The sequence below is a fragment of the Octopus bimaculoides genome, chromosome 3 (genome assembly GCF_046866305.1).
Source record: "Octopus bimaculoides isolate indiv1 chromosome 3, ASM4686630v1, whole genome shotgun sequence".
In the NCBI taxonomy this organism is placed as follows: Eukaryota; Metazoa; Mollusca; class Cephalopoda; order Octopoda; family Octopodidae; genus Octopus; species Octopus bimaculoides.
This window is the reverse complement of record NC_142930.1, coordinates 7134728-7154727: the sequence shown is the minus strand read 5'-3', so window position 1 is coordinate 7154727 and position 20000 is coordinate 7134728. Positions and strand designations below refer to the sequence as shown.

Genomic DNA, 20000 nt, shown 5'->3' with positions numbered 1-20000 from the left:
TCTATGTTCTTGCAGTAGTGCAACAAAGCCTTTTTTGTTTGTTTGTTTGTTTGTTTGTTTGTTTTTTGCCCTACCATTGCTGGGGCACCTTCAGTTGTGATGCCAATTAGCTTCGAAAAATCAAACTTAATTTCTGATATCATTTTCAGTAAAGCTTCAAAGATGTTACGGTTTCCTTCATAGGAATTAACTGAATAAATTCTTCAAAGCTCTGAAAAGTTGAAGTCACTCCTCGCACAAAGACAGCAAGTTGTGCAGTTTCACTTAAGTCTGTACACCCATCGACTGCAATTGAAAAACTTTGTAATTTTGTTATTGTTGATTAATTGATTTTTAACATCTGTTCACATTTCTTCAACCCGCTGTGCGACTGCCCTCGAAGAAAGGCTGACAGTTTCAACATAAAACTTTTTTCTGGACAAACAATATCCAACACTGCCAATAAGCAATCTTAAAAAAAAAAAATCACCATCTGTAAAAGGTTTCCTCTTTTTAGTGATGCGTTTTGAGACCTCATAGTGGGCAATTGTATTTGCCTCATTTTCGCCTTTTTCTGTTTTAAAAAAATGACGTTTATTTTCCAAAACTAGACTTCAACCGCTCAACTTTATTTTTCCTTGCTTGTCCAGTAAATGTCCTGAAATCTTTACAATGGCGCGTCTCGTAATGTCGTCTAATATTTGCTACCTTATTCACAGCCATGTCTTCTAGACATATGAGACAAATCGGGTTCTCACTGCGATCAATGAAGAAGTAATCTAATATCCAAGTTTCTTGGAAAATTCGGCATTCAGCATCTACCTTTCTTCGTTTGCATACATGGTCATCGAAAATTTTTCCTACGAATAAAATTAAAATTTAAATTCAAAATTTTACATCTGAATAATTCTATGGCAGACTTTTTATTGTTTTCGAAAGCCTCGTCTCTCAATACAATTGTAATAATACCAGTTGGTTATGGTTAATAACTTGTATATGTGGGTGATGATGATAATGATGATGATGATGATGATGATGATGATGAAGACGGAAATAGGTAAGCGTATGGCAGCAGGGACAAAAAGAAGAAACAAATGAGACTTTAAACGATGACAATAAATGTATTATTTGAAAAATACAATAAAGAAATAAATAAGTAAACGTCTTTTGCTGGAGAATGGGAAATGTGTAATAATATAACGGAACCCAATGAAGAATTCGGGTACGAGAAAAAGAGTGTTTGTAACTTACTGGCGGTAGGTCGCGGAGGTAATCTGTTGTCGGTTTCACGAATCAGATATGGTGGGGTCGCCGTTGACGGAGTGAAAGCAGTACGCCGACTGAGACAATTGTCCCTTCGAGGCAGTCTTTTTATGTCCGTCGGCAGTTTCAAGTCGGCTCTCAGTTTTTTGTCTTAATTTTACTCGGGAGTGGTAGTGATTGTTATTATTATTGTTATTATTTTTGTGTAGTGTGAGCGCAAATGATGTGCGTACGCGACGAATTTTTAATTGTGTTTTTGTTGTCAAAACGTTCATATCCGGTTGGTGCTAGACACTAAGTAAGAGTGAATCAGAAGATTTGTGGAAGAATGTAACAGCAGGCCTTTTATTGTATTCAAAAGTCTTGTCTCTCATATTACAATAAATTTAAATTTTAAATAAACAACTCGTCGGGCATCAGTTCTCGCGGGCCCGTCAAAATCCCTTCACGAGCCAATCCGCCTGCGAGCCGTAGGTTTGCCGGCACCTGCTCTAAAATTACTAATCTGTACCAGACATAACAAAAATATAATGATGTAGAGCGCTTCCAGATAGACTTTCAATGTCATATTATATCTCTTCGACAACATACGAAACACCAAAAGGCCTGCTGCCGGTGATTAAGCTTCCACATATAAAGCAGATAGCATCATGAAAGTTGAAAAGCAGTTGCTTATCTGAAAGTGTTCTTTGACTGTTGACTAGAAGTACTTTTTTACAACAGGGAATTTGTACAATAATTCTACCGCAACAGAGCATCAGAAGAAAAACTAAACTTATCAGCAAGATGTCTTGCATGGCTACATTTCTAATGAGATATTGCATCTTGCATGACTACATTACTAGTGAAATAAGAATGAGATATTAGCTCTTACTTTAACTGATAAGCAATACATAAGCTGAAAGTAACAAAATACTTGATACACACAAGGGATCGCGATGTAGGTAAACCACCAAGATGCGACATCCAATGCAAATTCTGAGAAATTAACACTGAGACAGTCATCCGCATCATAAATAGTCGATCAAATATGTCATCACAGTATTACCTACTTGAGAGAATCGGTGTTGTGGCAAAAACGAAATCCATAGAAAGCATAATTCCAAGGATATAAATATAAGAAGCAATCTTGATGTAAAGAGTATAATCATTGAAAATATTAAAGAATACAGGAGGAATGTTTCTGTCTATAAAACTCAAGCATAGCAAACTAGATATAATAATCTGGGAGTGAAGATATAATTAAGTAGAGTAGTTGAAGTCTGCCCAGCAGTCAATACGCCGTTAAATATTAGTGAAAAGAAAAATACATCTATGTTGAACTGCTGATGAGTTTTATTCTGCAGTTTTTCCAGCTGGAGTATATTTGTAGATTTCTACCGATAATTATTGGAGCATTTGGATAGGTGACTACTGCTCCAGTAGCAATCTCACAATTCACAATTCACACAACCAGAAACAGAAAAAGCATGCCTAATCAGGAGATTACAGCTAGGGACCATCAAAAATACTGTTTAAACATGTAAAACGCTTTAGAGGTTTCGCATGTAATAAGTGCACAGACATACGTTTATACATGCAAACATGTTTGTGCATATAAGCAAAAGTCACTTATGAAATAACATCCACACCTGCATACATGCATGTTTACATACATACAGTCAAGCATTCATGCATGCATATATACAGGCATGTATACATCACTAATTTGTTGATTTTGTCTAAATTCCAGTAAGATGTAGAACATCTTGGATGCATTCTTGTTCCAAACACTGGCATCTTCTCAACTACGTAACTGTGAAGCTGAATGACACAAAGATTAAAGGCTAGTCGTTAGTATAACTGAATTTTAGAAGCAGGAGACATCTTCAGGCGAAGTTGCCACCAAAAGGCTGAGGATACAAAGACTCAAATCATCAGCATTTCAAGAATGTTTTGAGAAATCATCTCTAAGAGACTAAACAAAATTTTCTTCATACACGATGACATAAAGAGTAGCTTGTCATCTTTAAAAGAGACTCTCTACTCTTCTGCAACTGACATACTTGGTACCCAAGTACACAATACCGGGATCAGTTTGATGAAAATAATGAAGAACTCCAAGGCCTTCGAGAGAAAAACAAGCTAATTAATGCTCAGTTATTACTCAAAGGCAGATATTCTTCGTTTATATAAAAGTGTTCAAAAACAAACATACAAACAGACAAAAACGAAATCTTGAGGTTCGTGAAGTATAAGTGGCTTGAAGAAATAACTCGAGTGACACAAATCTATGCCAACACAAATAATGCATGAAAAGGAAAAGATTTTGAAAGCGTTCGTGCAATCTACTGCTCAGCTCGCATGAGTGTTTCACTCATTCTCACTGTAGGTGGAAATACACGTATCACCAACAAGGTGATACCTTTAAAATGTTCTGAACAAACCATTCAACCAGAAAACCATAAATGAAGAATCTATTGACATTCTTGTACAGTTTCCTATTAACACAGCTCTTGATGAAGTTCCTACTTTTTTTGAGAGTAGTGAATCTATAAGGTCGCAGACCTTTCACAAAGCACTAGGTGCAGATTCAATCCCTGCTAAAATATACCGTTATGGTAGCGAAACACTCATTGAAAAACTGAGCTGTCTTTTTTATGTAATCAATGGATACCATATACCAAGAATTCAATCATTCATTCCTGAATGGGATTTAGGATGAGCTGTCTTGTCCGTCTAAGGTTTTCAGATGTTTTAACACCCGGTACTATGATGGAGTCGTCTCCACCGCGCCACTTGCAGCCTACTAGCGGACAAGCAAGGCTTAAACTTTGAGTATGTGTTTCGATAATGTTTACAACACTAGCATTGCTTCTGATTTATATTTTAACCTGTACATACATATCAAGTAGCATAATAGAAAGTAAGAATAGCCTAGAACTTTTGTTTTTACTATGAAGTCTTACAAAATGTTGTTTGTTTTGCATCACCAACAATCAACTCCGAATACGCACATGAGATATATATGAACACAAATATTATTTTAATGGCCTCAGCCATTGGCCTGCAGACATACTAAGGCACTGTCTTCGAAGTATATGTATATATGGGGGGTGGGGGTGAGGTGCGCGTGTATGTGTGCGTATGTGTCAGCGTGTGCTTGTGAATATATGCGTGTATTTTTGAATGTACATGTATATGTATGTATATATGTACATATATATGTTAATACTTAATCAACCGTAGACAGAATAACACTGACATAGTGGCCGTATTTGTTAAGCTGTATGCGAAGATGACAGACAAAGTTTCGTTTAGTACTAAATGGCGCAAAAACTCCTAAATGTCGTAACTATTTAGGTACTGTAATATCGGTTATTGTTATAATCCCTAAATAAAGGTGGTGATCTGGCAAGATCGTTAGCAATACCGATAAAATGCTTAACGTCATTTCGTCCGTTTCTGAGTTCAACTTCTATCGAGTTCGACATTGCCTTTTATCTTTTCGGAGTTGATTAAATAAGTACCAGTCAAGTACTGGAGTCGATAAAGTTGACTTACGCCTTTCCCAAGATTTCAAGCCTTCTTGTACCTATAGTAGAGAGAGTTACTACAATCCCTAAACGGTTGTGTCATTTAATCCATTTAGTTTATCTATTGCACTTTTGCCATTTGGCTCTGCCTAAAATCTTAGCAGATGCCTCGTTTGCATATATAAAATGATTGCTATGATGTAAGTTTTATTCTATATGTGGCTGGTTGAATAATTGCTAAAACTTGCCAAGTTTCATTATGCTTCAGCATGAAACCCATTGGTACTGCAGGTACATGCAAGGATGTATGATAAGAAGCTTACTTCCCAACCACAGGTTCAATCTCATTGGTCGGTACATTCGACAGGTGTCTTCTACTGTAGCCCCAGGTTGACCAAAGCCATGTAAGTGGGTTTGATGGGCGAAAACTATGTGGAAACCCGTAGTATTTATGCATGTATGTATGTATGTATATACACACACACACAGAATACAAGAGACCTACAGAATAAATGTTGTCAAGCTTTAAAAAGTAAGTAGTATGGGTGAGTTGTTCGTCTAAAACCCCTGAAGGCAGTGTCACAGCATGGTCGCAGTCCAATAACTGAAACACGTAGAATATAAAAAATAAAAGCTACAAAGCTTCTTTAACGTTTCAGACACTGATTCTTCAACAGAAGAAAATTAAAGAAGCGTCAAAAAGGAAAAGTAGCCGTGAGGAAAGAGAAAATACCTGGTGAAGGGTGAGGGATAGGGGTCAGATGGGAATGCGGTTCAATAGGGGGGAGTTCAACAGGGAGGAAGGAGCGGTGGGCTGCACCTATGAGAGTATATCCGTGATTTGAGGTAGGTGTATGGAGAAGTGCTGTGTACGGGTTTGTGGTATTATACTTGTAGAGAAATGTACAACTCACAGGGTTAATAATAGAAGACACTTCTCTAAGGTACTACATAATGGGGTTGAAGCCGTGGCGATGTAATTCCAAATGGAGCTTGTTAAAGATAGACTATATAGTTCACTTTTGTAAAAGTATGTCATCCATGTGAATAATTAGCAAATGAAAATAATTCCTGTACGGAATACGTTGTCTTGCTGAATTCTCATCTTCATTGTTGAGTCATTTTATTTTCGAACCAAAGAGAGACGTTTAGAAGGTCGATGGATCTGCTAAAATAGCAACTACATCCTTTTTTAAATTTCACTTAAATAACTTCAGATTTGTAGAAGACGTACATATTTAGGATAATGTAGCCCTACGTACAATATGACTTACGAAAAATCATAATTCTAAAACGACCGGATGATAACAGCTAAAATACCCTTTAAAAGCATAGCCTTGTTAGCCAGAGCTAACCTCTCTTCTACTCTCTTTTACTTGTTTCAGTCATTTGACTGTGGCCATGCTGGAGCTGTTTATTAAATATCTATAACAACACTTCATAGTGGTATTAACATCAAAACTTTGCAAATACAGAGTAGCTTGAATGGATTCCACATGGCCCATACGCTGACAACTTGTTCAATCACACACACACACACACACACACACACACACACACACACACACACATACACACACACACATACACGCACGCACACAGGCTCAAACACACACATACACACACATACACGCACATATACGCATGCACATAGGCTCACACACACACACATATATGCATATAAGTGTATATATTTTCATGAATATAGAGATAAACACGTGTATGTGCGCGCGCGCGTGGGTGCGCGCGCGCGTGGGTACACGCGTGGGTGCGTGTGCGCATGTACTGAAACGTCTAAGCTTTCGGCTAAAACTACTTCAAAACTTTGCCTTCTCACACAAAATAATTGAGACCCTAACCTATACCTACGTAGTGCGAATTTCACTTCCAAATTTAAAACAATTTGTATGTAACCTTGTGCATGTGTTGTGTATGTATAAGTGTGTGTGTGTGTGTGTGTGTGTGTGAGAGAGAGTATTTGTATTTTATCGTGTGTGTGTTGTTACTATGTGTGACTATTTCGTTCTGTTATTACATTTATTAATATGTTTACTCTTTAATATATTTCTATTGACCTGTGCCCCAAGAGCATGTTCATGTCGCTAGAGGTAATAAACTATGCCCGGCCCACACGCGCTTCCCGCCTGTTTGTTGTGATATACAAACGTCAAATACTATTCTTGTTCTTCCTGTATTGGTACTTATGGGGTTTTGTACAAGCGATGTTGGTGGCTGACAATTAGGGGCCCATCTTCCCAGCGGTTACATAATTAGACAAGATAAACAAGATAAAAGCGTTGAAACGTGGGGGAAGGATTTGCTCATTTAATTTTTCAGTTTGCACTAGTTAAGTACGCATACATATACGTCTAGAAAAGTATAAACATAGAGGTAAACACACGCATACAGATTTACAAGTACGCACGCATACTCACACATTGTGACGCACACGCAGTAGCTTTCTTCTCCCTGTGAATTGTATATGTGTAAATACAAACATAATGACATGTTATCATCTAATGTCGTGCAGAGTCAAGAGACGAAAGCTTGGCTCGTTGTTAGATGATGGTTGACATATAACGTGTATGCTCGAATAGTCCTCGCAGCGGTTCATTGCGACACATGTCGAGACAGTTAGCGCCTGCCGTCCCCACCGTTTGTTTACTTAACAAGACAAATTCATATCTTTGAATATACATTTTTAAAAGTCTATGTGTAAATACCAATTTAAATCCAGTTTTCTCTGCCTGCATCTGTTATTTGTCTCTTACTTTATTTGACTATATTTTCATTACATTTCATTTTCTCGGTACAGACTATTGGCTGTCGACTTCTAGCTTATGAAATGATGGCTCCTATCCTTTGGGGGGGGCAGGTGTTTTACGGTTGGATGCACCCTTCTTAACGCTAATCAGCTGGGTCAGTAACTATTTTTCCAAATAGGGAAATTCAGTAATGCGCTTACCCTAGAACCTTTACACACATCCCGAGGTGAAGTTTAAGCCCTTCATCCAGAAGCCTTAGTTCTAACACTTAAGTATCCCGCCAGACCTTTTATACTCTAGACCATCATACTGATAAAAAGAGGAGTGGGGTCGGGGATTCGTCATTTTGTTTTAAAAAGTAATTTCAGCATTAATTTCTTTAAGTTGCAGAAAGTATTTCAGAAACGAGAATACGAAAAGGATCAAATTTAAACCAATGAACCATCGTAATTTTAAAATGTTTGTTCTGATCGATCAGACCTATGGTCAATGGCATTCTAGCCGTGTCTATACCAACTGCTTAAGGATAGAGTGTGTAGGATAACATTATCCACTTTTGTTGGGGTTTTTTGGGGGGGTGGGGGTTTAATGTTCTACAGAATTGGAAAAATTGGTTACGATATTTGGCAATTCGACCAACCGCTTAGAGGCTCCTTCGCTGGCTCCAAAACGTTAAATGTGCATTAATTAATGAATTAATATGGTTTACTAATACGCAGTGAAATAATTTTATGGGTCAAATAGGAAGAAATACGTTTATAATTTTAAGGGACACTCCTAATTAAAAAGGATAACATTACTTCTATTGCTGTTGACTGATTTTTCGAGATTTTATTTTTTCTAACTGTTGACGTCAATTTAATAATCTCACTCTATTAATGTCTTAGCTAACAGATTAGAATCCCGTAATAACAATTTCTCTCTTATAAGTGAGTAATGAATAAAATCTTACGTTTGAAGAGCAGTGTATGAACAAATCTACCTGCCATAGTAACATTAAAAAGAGTCATAGGAGAGCTGGCAATCCTCTTCTGGCTAAGCTATTTAAAAATGCATCTTTGTGCTGTACAGCAATCCCTGTTTGCATCAAACTCTGTTTACAATAGTGGTTGCGAACAGCTCAGCACATGTCAGAAGTTAGCGTTAGCAGCGCTAGTTATTAGCCCCCAAAACATCAAAACGAATGCACGAAACTTCCTTCCTTACTATTCATCGATACTACTCAGTTCAAATTGCCATACTTTCTGCAAATGTTAGTGTTAAAACAATTTTAATCAAAGAAGCGTGCTGGCCATGGTTAAATGAAGTGTCTAGGGAGAACTTGAATTTATACACTTTTGTTGGGGGAAATCACTAATAAGAGATTTGCGGGAATTATCCAGATGGCATGAATATACAGGGTTAATATTTTCAAAATCTTCGCGACTCTAACGTTACGTGTTCTTGCAAATGTTTTACATAACACTTTTCTATGATGGTGGTGGCAAAAAATGTAGACGAGACCAGGAAATTTTCTCTACAACCAAACACGCACACACACACGCACGCACACACACACACACGCACACACACACACACACACACACACACACACACACACACACACACACACGGAGTATTCTATGGTAAGTGCAATACTATTGTCATAGCAATAAACAAAGAAACATTCTTTAGCTCATACTACACATATTATTTTAAACATATGTATGACATCTCGTATTGAGCTAAATTAACTTCCCATGGTTTTGTGGCTTAATCAGAAGATGCTCATGATATCTGCAGGATGGCGAGATTGATTTAATTTAAATTTAGCTTAGACATTTTAAGTTGAGGTGTGTTGTAAGTAGGAAAACGAATTCCATAGCATTTCCGTTAGAAGAGAATTATTAGCTACAAGATCTGAGTAATTATACATAAAAGGATTGACGAGAGTTCAAACGATTGTATCTGATAGGTTTAGAGACAGTGATCGTATATCAGTATTACAGAGGCCGTTATAGTAATAAGTGAATAAGAAAAAAGAAGACCAGCGAATCTGTAGGTCAGATATTGTAATACAGAAGGGATTGAGACTTTACCAATCAGTCTGATGGCTACCCTTTCGATATGGACTAGGATTGTAAGTCTGGAACAGAAGTACCATTTCAAAGGAGCAGTGATAGAGTCTTTACTATTGGAAGATACAGATTGTATCCCATACGCATGGGCATGGTTATGTGGTTGAGAAATTCGCTTTCCAGCCACATGATTTTGGGTTCAATTCCGGTATGCGGCGCTTTAGAAAGTGCCTTCTACTAAAGCTCCGGGGCAATCAATGTCCTGTCAGTGAATTTGGTAGACAGAAGCTGACTGTTTGGAAGCCCGTCATATATATCATGATACACGCGCACATACACACAAACACACACACACACACACACACACACACACACACACACAAACACACACACACACACACACACACACACACACACACACACACACACATACACACAAATAGACAGACAAAGAAAGAGACAGAATAATAGAAAGTGACAGGCGGGCGGGCGGGCGGGCGGGCAGACAGACAGACGTAGATAAATAGATAGATAGATAGATAGATAGATAGATAGATAGATAGATAGATAGATAGATACACAGATAGATCATTTAATAATATTATGTGACTCACCTTGACCAATAGCAGCCCATTTCTCGATAGCCATCTTGGACTTCTTGTGCTTCTTCATTTGGTAATCTTAGTCTGAAAGAGACGGGTTTCTGCTAGAAGCTCGCGAAACTAAAAGTCGCGTGGAGCCGAATCAAACTGCTTTCAAATATAATAAAAATAACAACAACAACAATAATAATAACTGACTGAAAGATAGATCCGAATAGGCCAGATATTATATTGAAGGACTTCACACAAAAATTGTGCCTCCTCATCGATATGACTGTTCCAATTGGCATAACTGCATCTGTCAAAACCTACCAAAAACTGAGCAAATATAAAGATCTTGAAATAGAAATTGGCAAAATGTAGAACCTCAAGACTAAAACAATACTTGTTGACACAGTTGCCCTAGGAATGATTGCAAAAAGGGTCGATTGCTACCTAGCTCAGATACCAGAAAATCCAGAAATGAAAGAAATTCAAACAAATAGTGCTCGTGGGATCTGCCCATATCCTACGTAAAATATGTCTATGTAATCCCAAAAATATTCCATTCCGTAAGCAGTGTCAAAATACTTTTAAAAGCAAACAGCTTTTACTGTCACATAAACATCAGACTATCATCTTATAATCAAATTACTTTTAAAACAAACTTTTAATTTACTTATGTTTTGACAGACATTCTCTAGAACAATACTATGTGCAAAACCGAATATATGGCACCCTAGTCATAACACCAGCTTGAACTTCTAACTTGTCTCTTTGGGTGAGACTTGGGGTCAGCTTGTACAAATACAAAGCAAAAGCCAAACAGATAATAACAATAATAATAATAATAATAATAATAATAATAATAATAATAATAATAATAATAATAATAAGGATCAATGCTCAATGATCAATGCTCTAGCCATACCAGTCGTGACTTACAGTTTCAACATCGTTAACTGGTCAATTACTGAAATATGTAATGTTGACAGAAAAATACGAAAACTGTTGACAATGCATAGAATGCACCACCCTAAGGCAGATATAGAACGTCTTTATCTGCCAAGAAAAGAGGGAGGCCGAGGACTTCTACAGCTGGAATTATCAATGAAGGTAGCCACAATTGGCCTAGACACCTACCTGAAAAACTCTGAGGACTGGATGCTAAAACTTGTCTTAAAATATGAAAGCAAGAAAGCATCTTACTCAGTAACAAAACAGGCAAAGGAATATCTAAGTGAATTCCAATTGCAACAAATTCAAGAATTAGACGAACTAGAAACACCTGCAGAAAAAGCTAAGCGCTTGAAAACCCGTGCTAAAATTGCTGCCTTAGCTATTATGACTGAAAAATGACATGGAAAACCTCTCAATGGCAAATACCCAAAGAGAGCGAATAATGCAGATATTGACAAAGCCTTTACCCACGAATGGTTAATGGCCTCTGGCTTGAAATCAGAAACAGAGGGGTTTATCATAGCAGCCCAAGATCAATGCCTACCTACAAAGAACTACCAGGCCAACATATTAAAGAACGGCAGCTCCCTATTATGTCGTATATGCCAACAACAAAATGAGACCATCGATCATGTTGTCTCCATGTGCAGTCTGCTTACGCCTACAGAGTATCTCAACAGGCATGATAGAGCTGCACAATATATTCACTGGGTAATATGCAAAAACCTGGACTTGCCCCATGATAAAAACTGGTGGGAACACAAACCACCCCCAGTACTTGAAAATGATCACATTGCAGTCCTCTGGAACTTCACCATTCAAACTGAAAGAAAGATAGACGCAAATAGGCCAGACATCATACTGAAAGACTTCAGACAAAAATCATGCCTCCTCATTGATATGACTGTCCCAATCGATATAAACGTATCTGTCAAGACCTACCAAAAACTGAGCAAATATAAAGATCTTGAAATAGAAATTAGCAAAATGTGGAATCTGAAGACGAAAACAATACCTATTGTCATAGGTGCCCTGGGAATGACAGCGAAACGGGCTGATTACTACCTAGCTCAGATACCAGGAAACCCCAAAATGGCTGAAGTTCAAAAGATAGTGCTCATGGGAACTGCCCATATCCTACGTAAAATACTGTCTATGTGATCTCAAATTTTAAAGCAAACACATAATTTTCTTATGGTTTCTTAAACATTCACTTGAACAAAACTGTACAAATCCAAATATATGGTACCCTAGGCATAACACCTACATGAACTTCTAACTTGTTGTCTCTTGAGGTCTCTGGGTGAGACTTGAATCCAACTTGTACAAATGCAAAAAAAAAGTCAAACATAAAATAATAATAATAATAATAATAATAATAATAATAATAATAATAATAATAATAATAATAATAATAATAATAATAATAATAATAATAATAATAATAATAATAATAATAATAATAATAATAATAATAATAATAATAATAATAATAATAATAATAATAATAATAATAATAATAATAATAATAATAATAATAATGATAATCAGTGCAACACATCAGAAACTGATAAGTGCAGAATCTGTGGACAAATTGGTGAAACCGTATGGCATATTACCAGCCAATGTACGCCACTGGCCCAGAAGGAATATAAGAGACGCCACGACGATATAGCCAGGCTTGTCCATTGGACACTTTGAAACAAGTATGGACTTGACAGAGCAAAAAATTGGTACGACCACAAACCTGAAGGCATCGTCGAAAATAAAAATGCAAAGATCCTATGGGATTTTATGATTCAGTGCGACCATGAGATTGAGAATAGAAAGCCAGACATAGTCTTAATTGAGAAGGAAAGCAAACTATGTTGAATCATAGATATAGCATGCCCAGCTGACAACAAGTTATACGATAAAGAAGAAAGAAAAGTCGAGAGATACGACAGGTTAGCTTGGGAAGTCCTCGCTAAGAAGGAATACATTTACAGACACAACAGTGTTGGGACCTATATACACTGGAAATTATGCCAACACTATGAAATAACAACAGAAAAAAGATGTTATAGACGCACTCCAGAAAAGGTCACAGAAAATGTGAAAGCAACCATACTCTGGGATATGCCAATACACGCAGATAGAGAAATCAAGGCTGATAAGCTGGATATAGTAAGAGATCACCAAGAATTAGAGATACTTTCTAACTGAGGTACATGGTACATGGCTATTGATTGACAGCAAGAAGGAAAAGAAAAGAAGGGTCCAAGCGAAAACAGAAAAAGTGAGAAAAGCAGCAGAAGAGCAGTATCGAGTGGCAGATAGGCAGATGAAGAGAGGATGCAGGAGAGACAGAAGAAGATGGGTGTGAGGAAAGATTAAAGAAGCTCAGGAGGCAAAAAACAAAACTGACATCAGAACTCTACAGAATCGTGCATCGGCATCTCTTCAGTTATCGAGGCAATTAAAATATTTTAATATATTTTAAATTATAGTTTAAAATATTTTAATTGTCTCGATAACTGAAGAGATGCCGATGCACGTTTCCGTGCCAACATCCGAAACTCGGAGTTTATTATGGCAACCGAATAATTGTCACATATATTACAAATAAATTCCTCTATTTACATAATATCGAGGTTTTATTCATTCTTTTGCTATCTTACCATTACTATATATGTATATATATATAGGTATGTGTTTTGCCAGTTCGTGGACAGGTTGCCATTATAGGTGTAAGAATATATTCTCAACAATTGGTTTGGTTTTAAAACATCTGGAAGTCATAAATAAGCGAGACAACTCGCATCAGGTCCCGTTACAGGAGCTATAAGCATTAATGCTTCCTCATTTCTGTGATTTGTCATGTATATTTTTGTATACATATATGTATGTATGTATATATATATATATATATATATATATATATATATATATATATATATATATATATATATATATATGAATATATGTCAAATATTTATATATATATATATATATATATATATATATATATATATATATATATGAATATATGTCAAATATTTATATATATATATATATATATCTGTAAATTTGTGTAATATTATGTATGTGTGTACGTATGTATGTATGTATGTATGTATGTATGTATGTATGTATGTATGTGTAAAGGTAACACGGCATTTACTTAATAGAGTCCCAAGCAAACATTTCACCATTTCACTGTGTGCATTCCTCTAACAACTTTGGACTCAGGTAACAAAATCATACGCTATCAAAAACAAAAATATGCTGCTATGTTGTGTACGAACGAGAGGTATACACCTCGGTATCTGAGAATCTTCCAGAACTTAGATGATGGATGAGCTACTGTGAACCAGGAAACATTTCTTTATAGCAGTCATTGCTTATAGACTGGCGACTCGATGTCTGAAACTATTCGGAAGCTAAGAGGGCAGATCGTAACTGTATGCATATATGTAAGTTGTATTGTAGGTGTGTTTGTATGTATGTATATGTATGTATTTGTATGCATGTGTGTGTGAGTGTGTGTGAGTGTATGTGTGTGTGCGTGTGTTCAAATAAGTGAATGCCAGCAAAAGTAAGTCGTATGTCGATTTCAATAAGGGCCGCCCTCTCAGACTTGTCTTTTGGCACTCGGCCACACACTACAATCGGCTATGAACCACGATATCCTACTGTGACAACTTCCAAAGGGAAGAAGAAAAGAGAGAAAGAAAGAAATTTCAAAAACTTATAAATCTGGAGCCAAACACATTTATATGTTTGATTTATTGTTGATTTTGCTATTTTACTATTTGCTCTTGTTACACTTGCTCTTGTTTACTGCAGCCATCACAAACACCACTACAACCACCACAAACACCATTACAACTACTACTACTACTACGACTACGGCAGCGACACTCATTGTGGCTGCCGCTGGAGATGATGATCTTATTGTTTATAGTGTGTGTGTGTGTGTGTGTGTGTGTGTGTGTGTGTGTGTGTGTGTGTGTGTGTGTGTGTGTGTGTGTGTGTGTGTGTGTGTGCGTGAGTGTGTGTGTGTGTCATAGTGCATGTTTAAACATTTAGAGCAGTTTAGACGGTTCAGAAGGAACGAGAAGTCGACTGAGCCTCACAGTAATGTTAATGTACACAGAGTAAACTCGTTCTTTAACCGTGTATATTATGTAAGAAATTACCGTCATCAAACATCATCTCATCAAACAGCGTTGTTCTCATCATTGTTGTTGTTTATGGTTTCTTTTCATTATAACTTTATTTCAGCTGCCTCAGTACCGAGCTTCATTGTTAAAATTATCATCACATTTATTCCATTTGAGATGGAGAGTGCTTTCCGTAGTATATGGGTTGTACCCACCAACGTTATCTTTTGTAGTACACCGAGATTGGAGTTACCAGGGAGTTGCTTAATATACTTCTCGGATCCCTTTTTATCATTCCCAACCCACTAATTACCACTAGTATTATCGTTGTACTCAGCTTCCACATTTCTGTAATTTCAATTTGCAGACCTTTATAGGGAGAAAGCTTTTCGTATTCCTTTCTTGAGACATTTCGATCTTGTGGCTGTTTGGGCAGAGTGATGGGTCGACGACGGTAGCGGACTTTACGTCGTACCTGGACGGCCTACCACGGCTCTCGGTAATGGTCGCAAAATTCTGCGAGGCGATGAGCGATTGCACAAGTGGCAAATCGCCCGAATTCTATGTATTCAGGCAAGATTTGTTGGTAGTCTTTCAGCAGACGTCTACAGTAACTGGCAGCAGAACGGGAGAATTCCTAGTGCTGTTAGCCGGGATGTGGTAACATTGCTGAGAAAGGATGCTGACAATGAGGACATACTAGGGAATTTTCGACCCATAACTCTGCTAAACACAGAGTTTTAGATTTTGGCCAAGGTGTTAGCGAAAAGGTTGACACTTGTCGTCGGTAGTCTGGTCGGGGAGGAGGCAAAATGCCGAGCAGGTCTATCCACAATTTCCACCCTATGCGATACCTTGTAGAAAGGGCTGGGGCTAATGCTGACTTCGGTGGAGCCCTGATCAACTTTCGGACCCGTTTTCCGAGGCTGGATTACTGCAATGCACAGTGGTACTTGCTCGGTGGTCAATGTAAATGACCACCTATCGGAACTGTTTAGTATCGCATGTTCGGTCCATCAGAGCTGACCGCTGTCACCTCTTCTGTATGCGCTGGCTCTCGAACCATTGTTGCAGAAGTTGGATCAGTTAAAAGGCCTCCCTTTCGAAATTGAACTCGGGATGGCAGTGTCAGCGTACGCGGACGACGTCACTCTCATGGTGTCGGACGCCTCTGAAGTGGAGACGATCGGCTCCATTTTAAGGGAATATGAGTCGGTTGCAGGGGCCAAAATCGGTAGGATTGTAGCTGGACACCTGGAGAGACAGATTGATCCTGTCGAGCGGTAGTTAAACTGTTAAACCAGTTAAACTGCGGGGTCTGGTTCGGTCCCGGCCTCCAGGTGGATACGAATTGGGAAGCGGTGACGAACAGGGTGGCCTGTCTTACCCAGAAATGGGCTGAGAGGTAGTTATCTCTGAAAAGTCGGGCAGAGGTGTCGAATGCCTACATCATATCTGTCATTATTTATCGTCTAACCGTCCTGCCTTGTCCCAGTTACTACTTGATTTAGAGTGGAGCGTATCCTGTTTATTTTCTTGTGGAAGGGACGCGTTCCAGTGGTTAGGTTATCAGTTTGCTGCCAACTCCCAGTGCGTGGCAGCTTAGGCATGCCGCGGCTTTTCATGCGCAGACACGCATTAAAAGTGTGAGCTCCGTTTATGAGACAGCTTTCTGCAGCTCGTTTCCTTGATGGAGCTGCAGTCCTGAGTAAAGGATAGGCCGAGACTGGGTGTCTTGCACTTAGATGTTGTTAGGCGCTCACTGTTCTCTACAAGTCGAGCAATAGGATCGGTGGATGTTCCACTTTAGATATATACAAAGGATTAGTGGAGAGGAAGGTGCTGTCTGCGAGTGAATTTATGAAAAACTAGGTGAAAGTTGCGAAAGTGGCAAGAGTGGATGGTACCACTCTCAACGTAGATCTTTGAGTTGGAAGAAAGAAGTCTTTGGTATTCAGGGTGATCTTAGATGGTGGAGTTTCTCGATTATCTCTAGAGGTCCTCCTGTATCAGGGGGGCTCCATCATTATCACTTTTTTCTCCCTCTTCTTCTAGTGTCGTATATTATGTATACTTCCCTTCTTCTAATGCATACGTTTTTCATCACTCCATCATATGTAAACTGCCCACTCTTTATGTCTGTCTTTGCATTGTTCCCCTCATCCTCCACCCTGGTGGAAAATAAAAGAAATCATCATTATTATTATGACGTTCTATAGAGAGTTAGTGGAGGGAAAGTGCGACGACGTTCTCGGGGAAACTCTAGGCGTCGAGGATGATCAGCTAAACAGTCTGTTCAGGAGAACTTTGGGGCCGGGGCCCATGGATAATTTCCAAAGGTCCCTCGCCTGGCAGTGCTACCGAGGGGCGCTGCCAGTTCGAGATAAACTCTACCGGCACGGAAGTGCCGTCAGGAGGGCCTGCCCGAGGTGCGCTCAGGACGACGAAACCGTTCTGCACGCACTCGTCCAGTGCTCGAGTATTGCTGACCTGTGGGTTTATATCGAACAGCTACTGTCACGTGTAGGACGGATCTGGCTATCAGCTGAATCCATCGTGAGGATTGACCCGCCGACCTCCTTTAACCGGGAGGGCAAGGCAATTTTCCTATGCCTAGTGGCTGTAGCGAAAGAGGTGATATGGTGGACCCGTTTGAAAGTCAGACATTTTCCTCTTTGGCCAAGGTCTCATCAACTTTTTCAAGTTCCACTTGAAAAGGAAGATGAGAGTAGAGAGGGAAGTGCTGTCTCATAGCAAATTTGTTGAAAGATGGGTGACTGTTGGAAGAATGGCCAGTATAAACGGACCAATTCTGAGAATACACCCGTAGAAAAAAAAGAACAAAAAAAGGTAATGTAAAAGGAGAACGGGCTCTATGCCCCTTTCTTATTTTTTCTGACCAGGCTCCCGTGGTTTTATGGGTTTTTCCACGTGTAACCTTTCCTTTTTCGAAGCGCCTCCCCCTTTGGGAGTTCTATTTATTTATTTATTTATTTATCTATTTATTTGTTATATCTTTCTCCGTTTTCTTCCTCTGTTTAGACGAACGTTTCTACCTTTCCGGACAAAACCTTTTGTAACCTTCGTCCTGTCTTTGTCCTTACATGTTTTTGATTAATATTAGCCCTTTTGGCCAATAAAACGAATTTATTATTATTATTATGATTATATTACTTCTCAAATCTCTGGTAGATTCTGCGAGAGCTGACAGGAGCCTGCTATCAGAGGTCTCGTAGGGTCTCTTATGGCGTATTATATACTTTGGTACTTCGTTGTCAATTATCGTGGAAGACATTCAACACTCTAGCACCAATCTCAAAATCCTGGCTATCTCCAGCGACGCAGTTTTTTGAGCTTGTTCTACTCTCGTGTCAATTCCGATTTCTCTGACATATTTCTCGAACTTGGTTGTTTGTACTCTGCGTGCCCCTACAACTACTGGAATGACAGACACTCTCCTCATAGTTCACATTCTTTCAATTTCGTCTTTTAGTAGTACGTACTTTTTAATATTTTCTAGTTCTTTGTCATTTATGCGTGCACCCCCAGGTATTGCAATATCTGTAAGCTTGGTTTTCTTGTTTCCTTTATCTACCACAGCAATGTTTCCGAGCATCGATTAAGGAGTCACGTTGTATAGTAAAATCCCACAATATCTTAAACTCCTTCCTTGTTCGCGGTGACTCCTTCGGGTTCATATTCGCACCATTTTCGTGCCCTGTCCAGTCCGTACTTTTCACATAGTTTCCAGTGGATGAACTTAGTGTGCATCTTTTGTAGTGCTTTTCGGCCAGCTTACTACACCCACTCACAATACGTGAGATTGTTTCGTTTCTGCTGCCACACATTCAACAAAGGGACGATTCGCTGCTCTTGCTTATTTGGAACTTGGTATAATTACTTCTCAGAGCTGGTTCCTGGGACCTGCATATCAATGTCTCAGTGCATCTTTACAGGTCACTTTTTCTTACCCATGTCCAAGTGTTGATCTTGTCTTTTCCTTCGCTTTCTCAGAGGTATTGCCCATGTAGTGGTTTCATTTTCTACTTGTTCACTATTTTCTTTTTCATCTCGTTTCTTCTTCTTCTTCTTCTTCTTCTTCTTCTTCTTCTTATTATTATTATTATTATTATTATTATTATTATTATTATTATTATTATTATTATTATTATTATTATTATTATTATCATTATTATTATTATTATTATTATTATTATCAGAGCGACCATTCGGTCTTTGGTGGACCAGAACGACTGCGAGATTTCGGGACCGAAGCAGATGTGTTCGGCCTTTCAGCAGCACTTTGCTCAATTGTTCGGGACAAACGGTAGGACGGACGACGGAACAGATTTCGGTGTGTACCTAGACGGTCAGCCGCAACTCTCGACCAGCGAGGCCGAGTGCTGCGAAGGACCGATATCTGCCTGGGAAGTACGGGAAGCGATGAAAGGCTGCACGAGAGGTAGATCGCCGGGTTTGGATGGTCTGCCTTACGAGCTTTATACGCCAATGCCAGACTTGTTTGCGGGCGTCTTGGCAAACGTCTACTGCAACTGGCAACAAAACGGGAGAATTCCTGCTTTTGTTTGTCGGGGAGTGGTGGCTTTGCTAAGAAGGGACCCAAACAAGGGGGACATTATAGGGAACTTTAGGCCCATCACTCTGCTCAACACAGAGTTGAAGATCTTGGCCAAGGTGCTAGCCAAGAGATTGGCGCCTGTCGTGGGCAGACTGA

General features: G+C 38.7%; 1 protein-coding gene across 1 annotated transcript in view; it reads right to left on the bottom strand.

The window, feature by feature from the left end:
- LOC149136444 (uncharacterized) overlaps window positions 1-10227 on the bottom strand; it is a 12467-nt gene extending 2240 nt beyond the window's left edge. The window contains exons 1-4 of the mRNA XM_089348323.1: window positions 10194-10227; window positions 2295-2429; window positions 1231-1392; window positions 1-839 (exon numbers count right to left, since the gene is read on the bottom strand). The exon at window positions 1-839 is cut by the window's left edge and continues 2240 nt beyond it. Of these exons, the coding sequence (XP_089204449.1) occupies window positions 574-839; window positions 1231-1392; window positions 2295-2429; window positions 10194-10227 (597 nt within the window). The 3' untranslated portion in view covers window positions 1-573. The remainder of the gene's footprint in view (window positions 840-1230; window positions 1393-2294; window positions 2430-10193) is intronic.
- Window positions 10228-20000: the final 9773 nt, after the last annotated feature.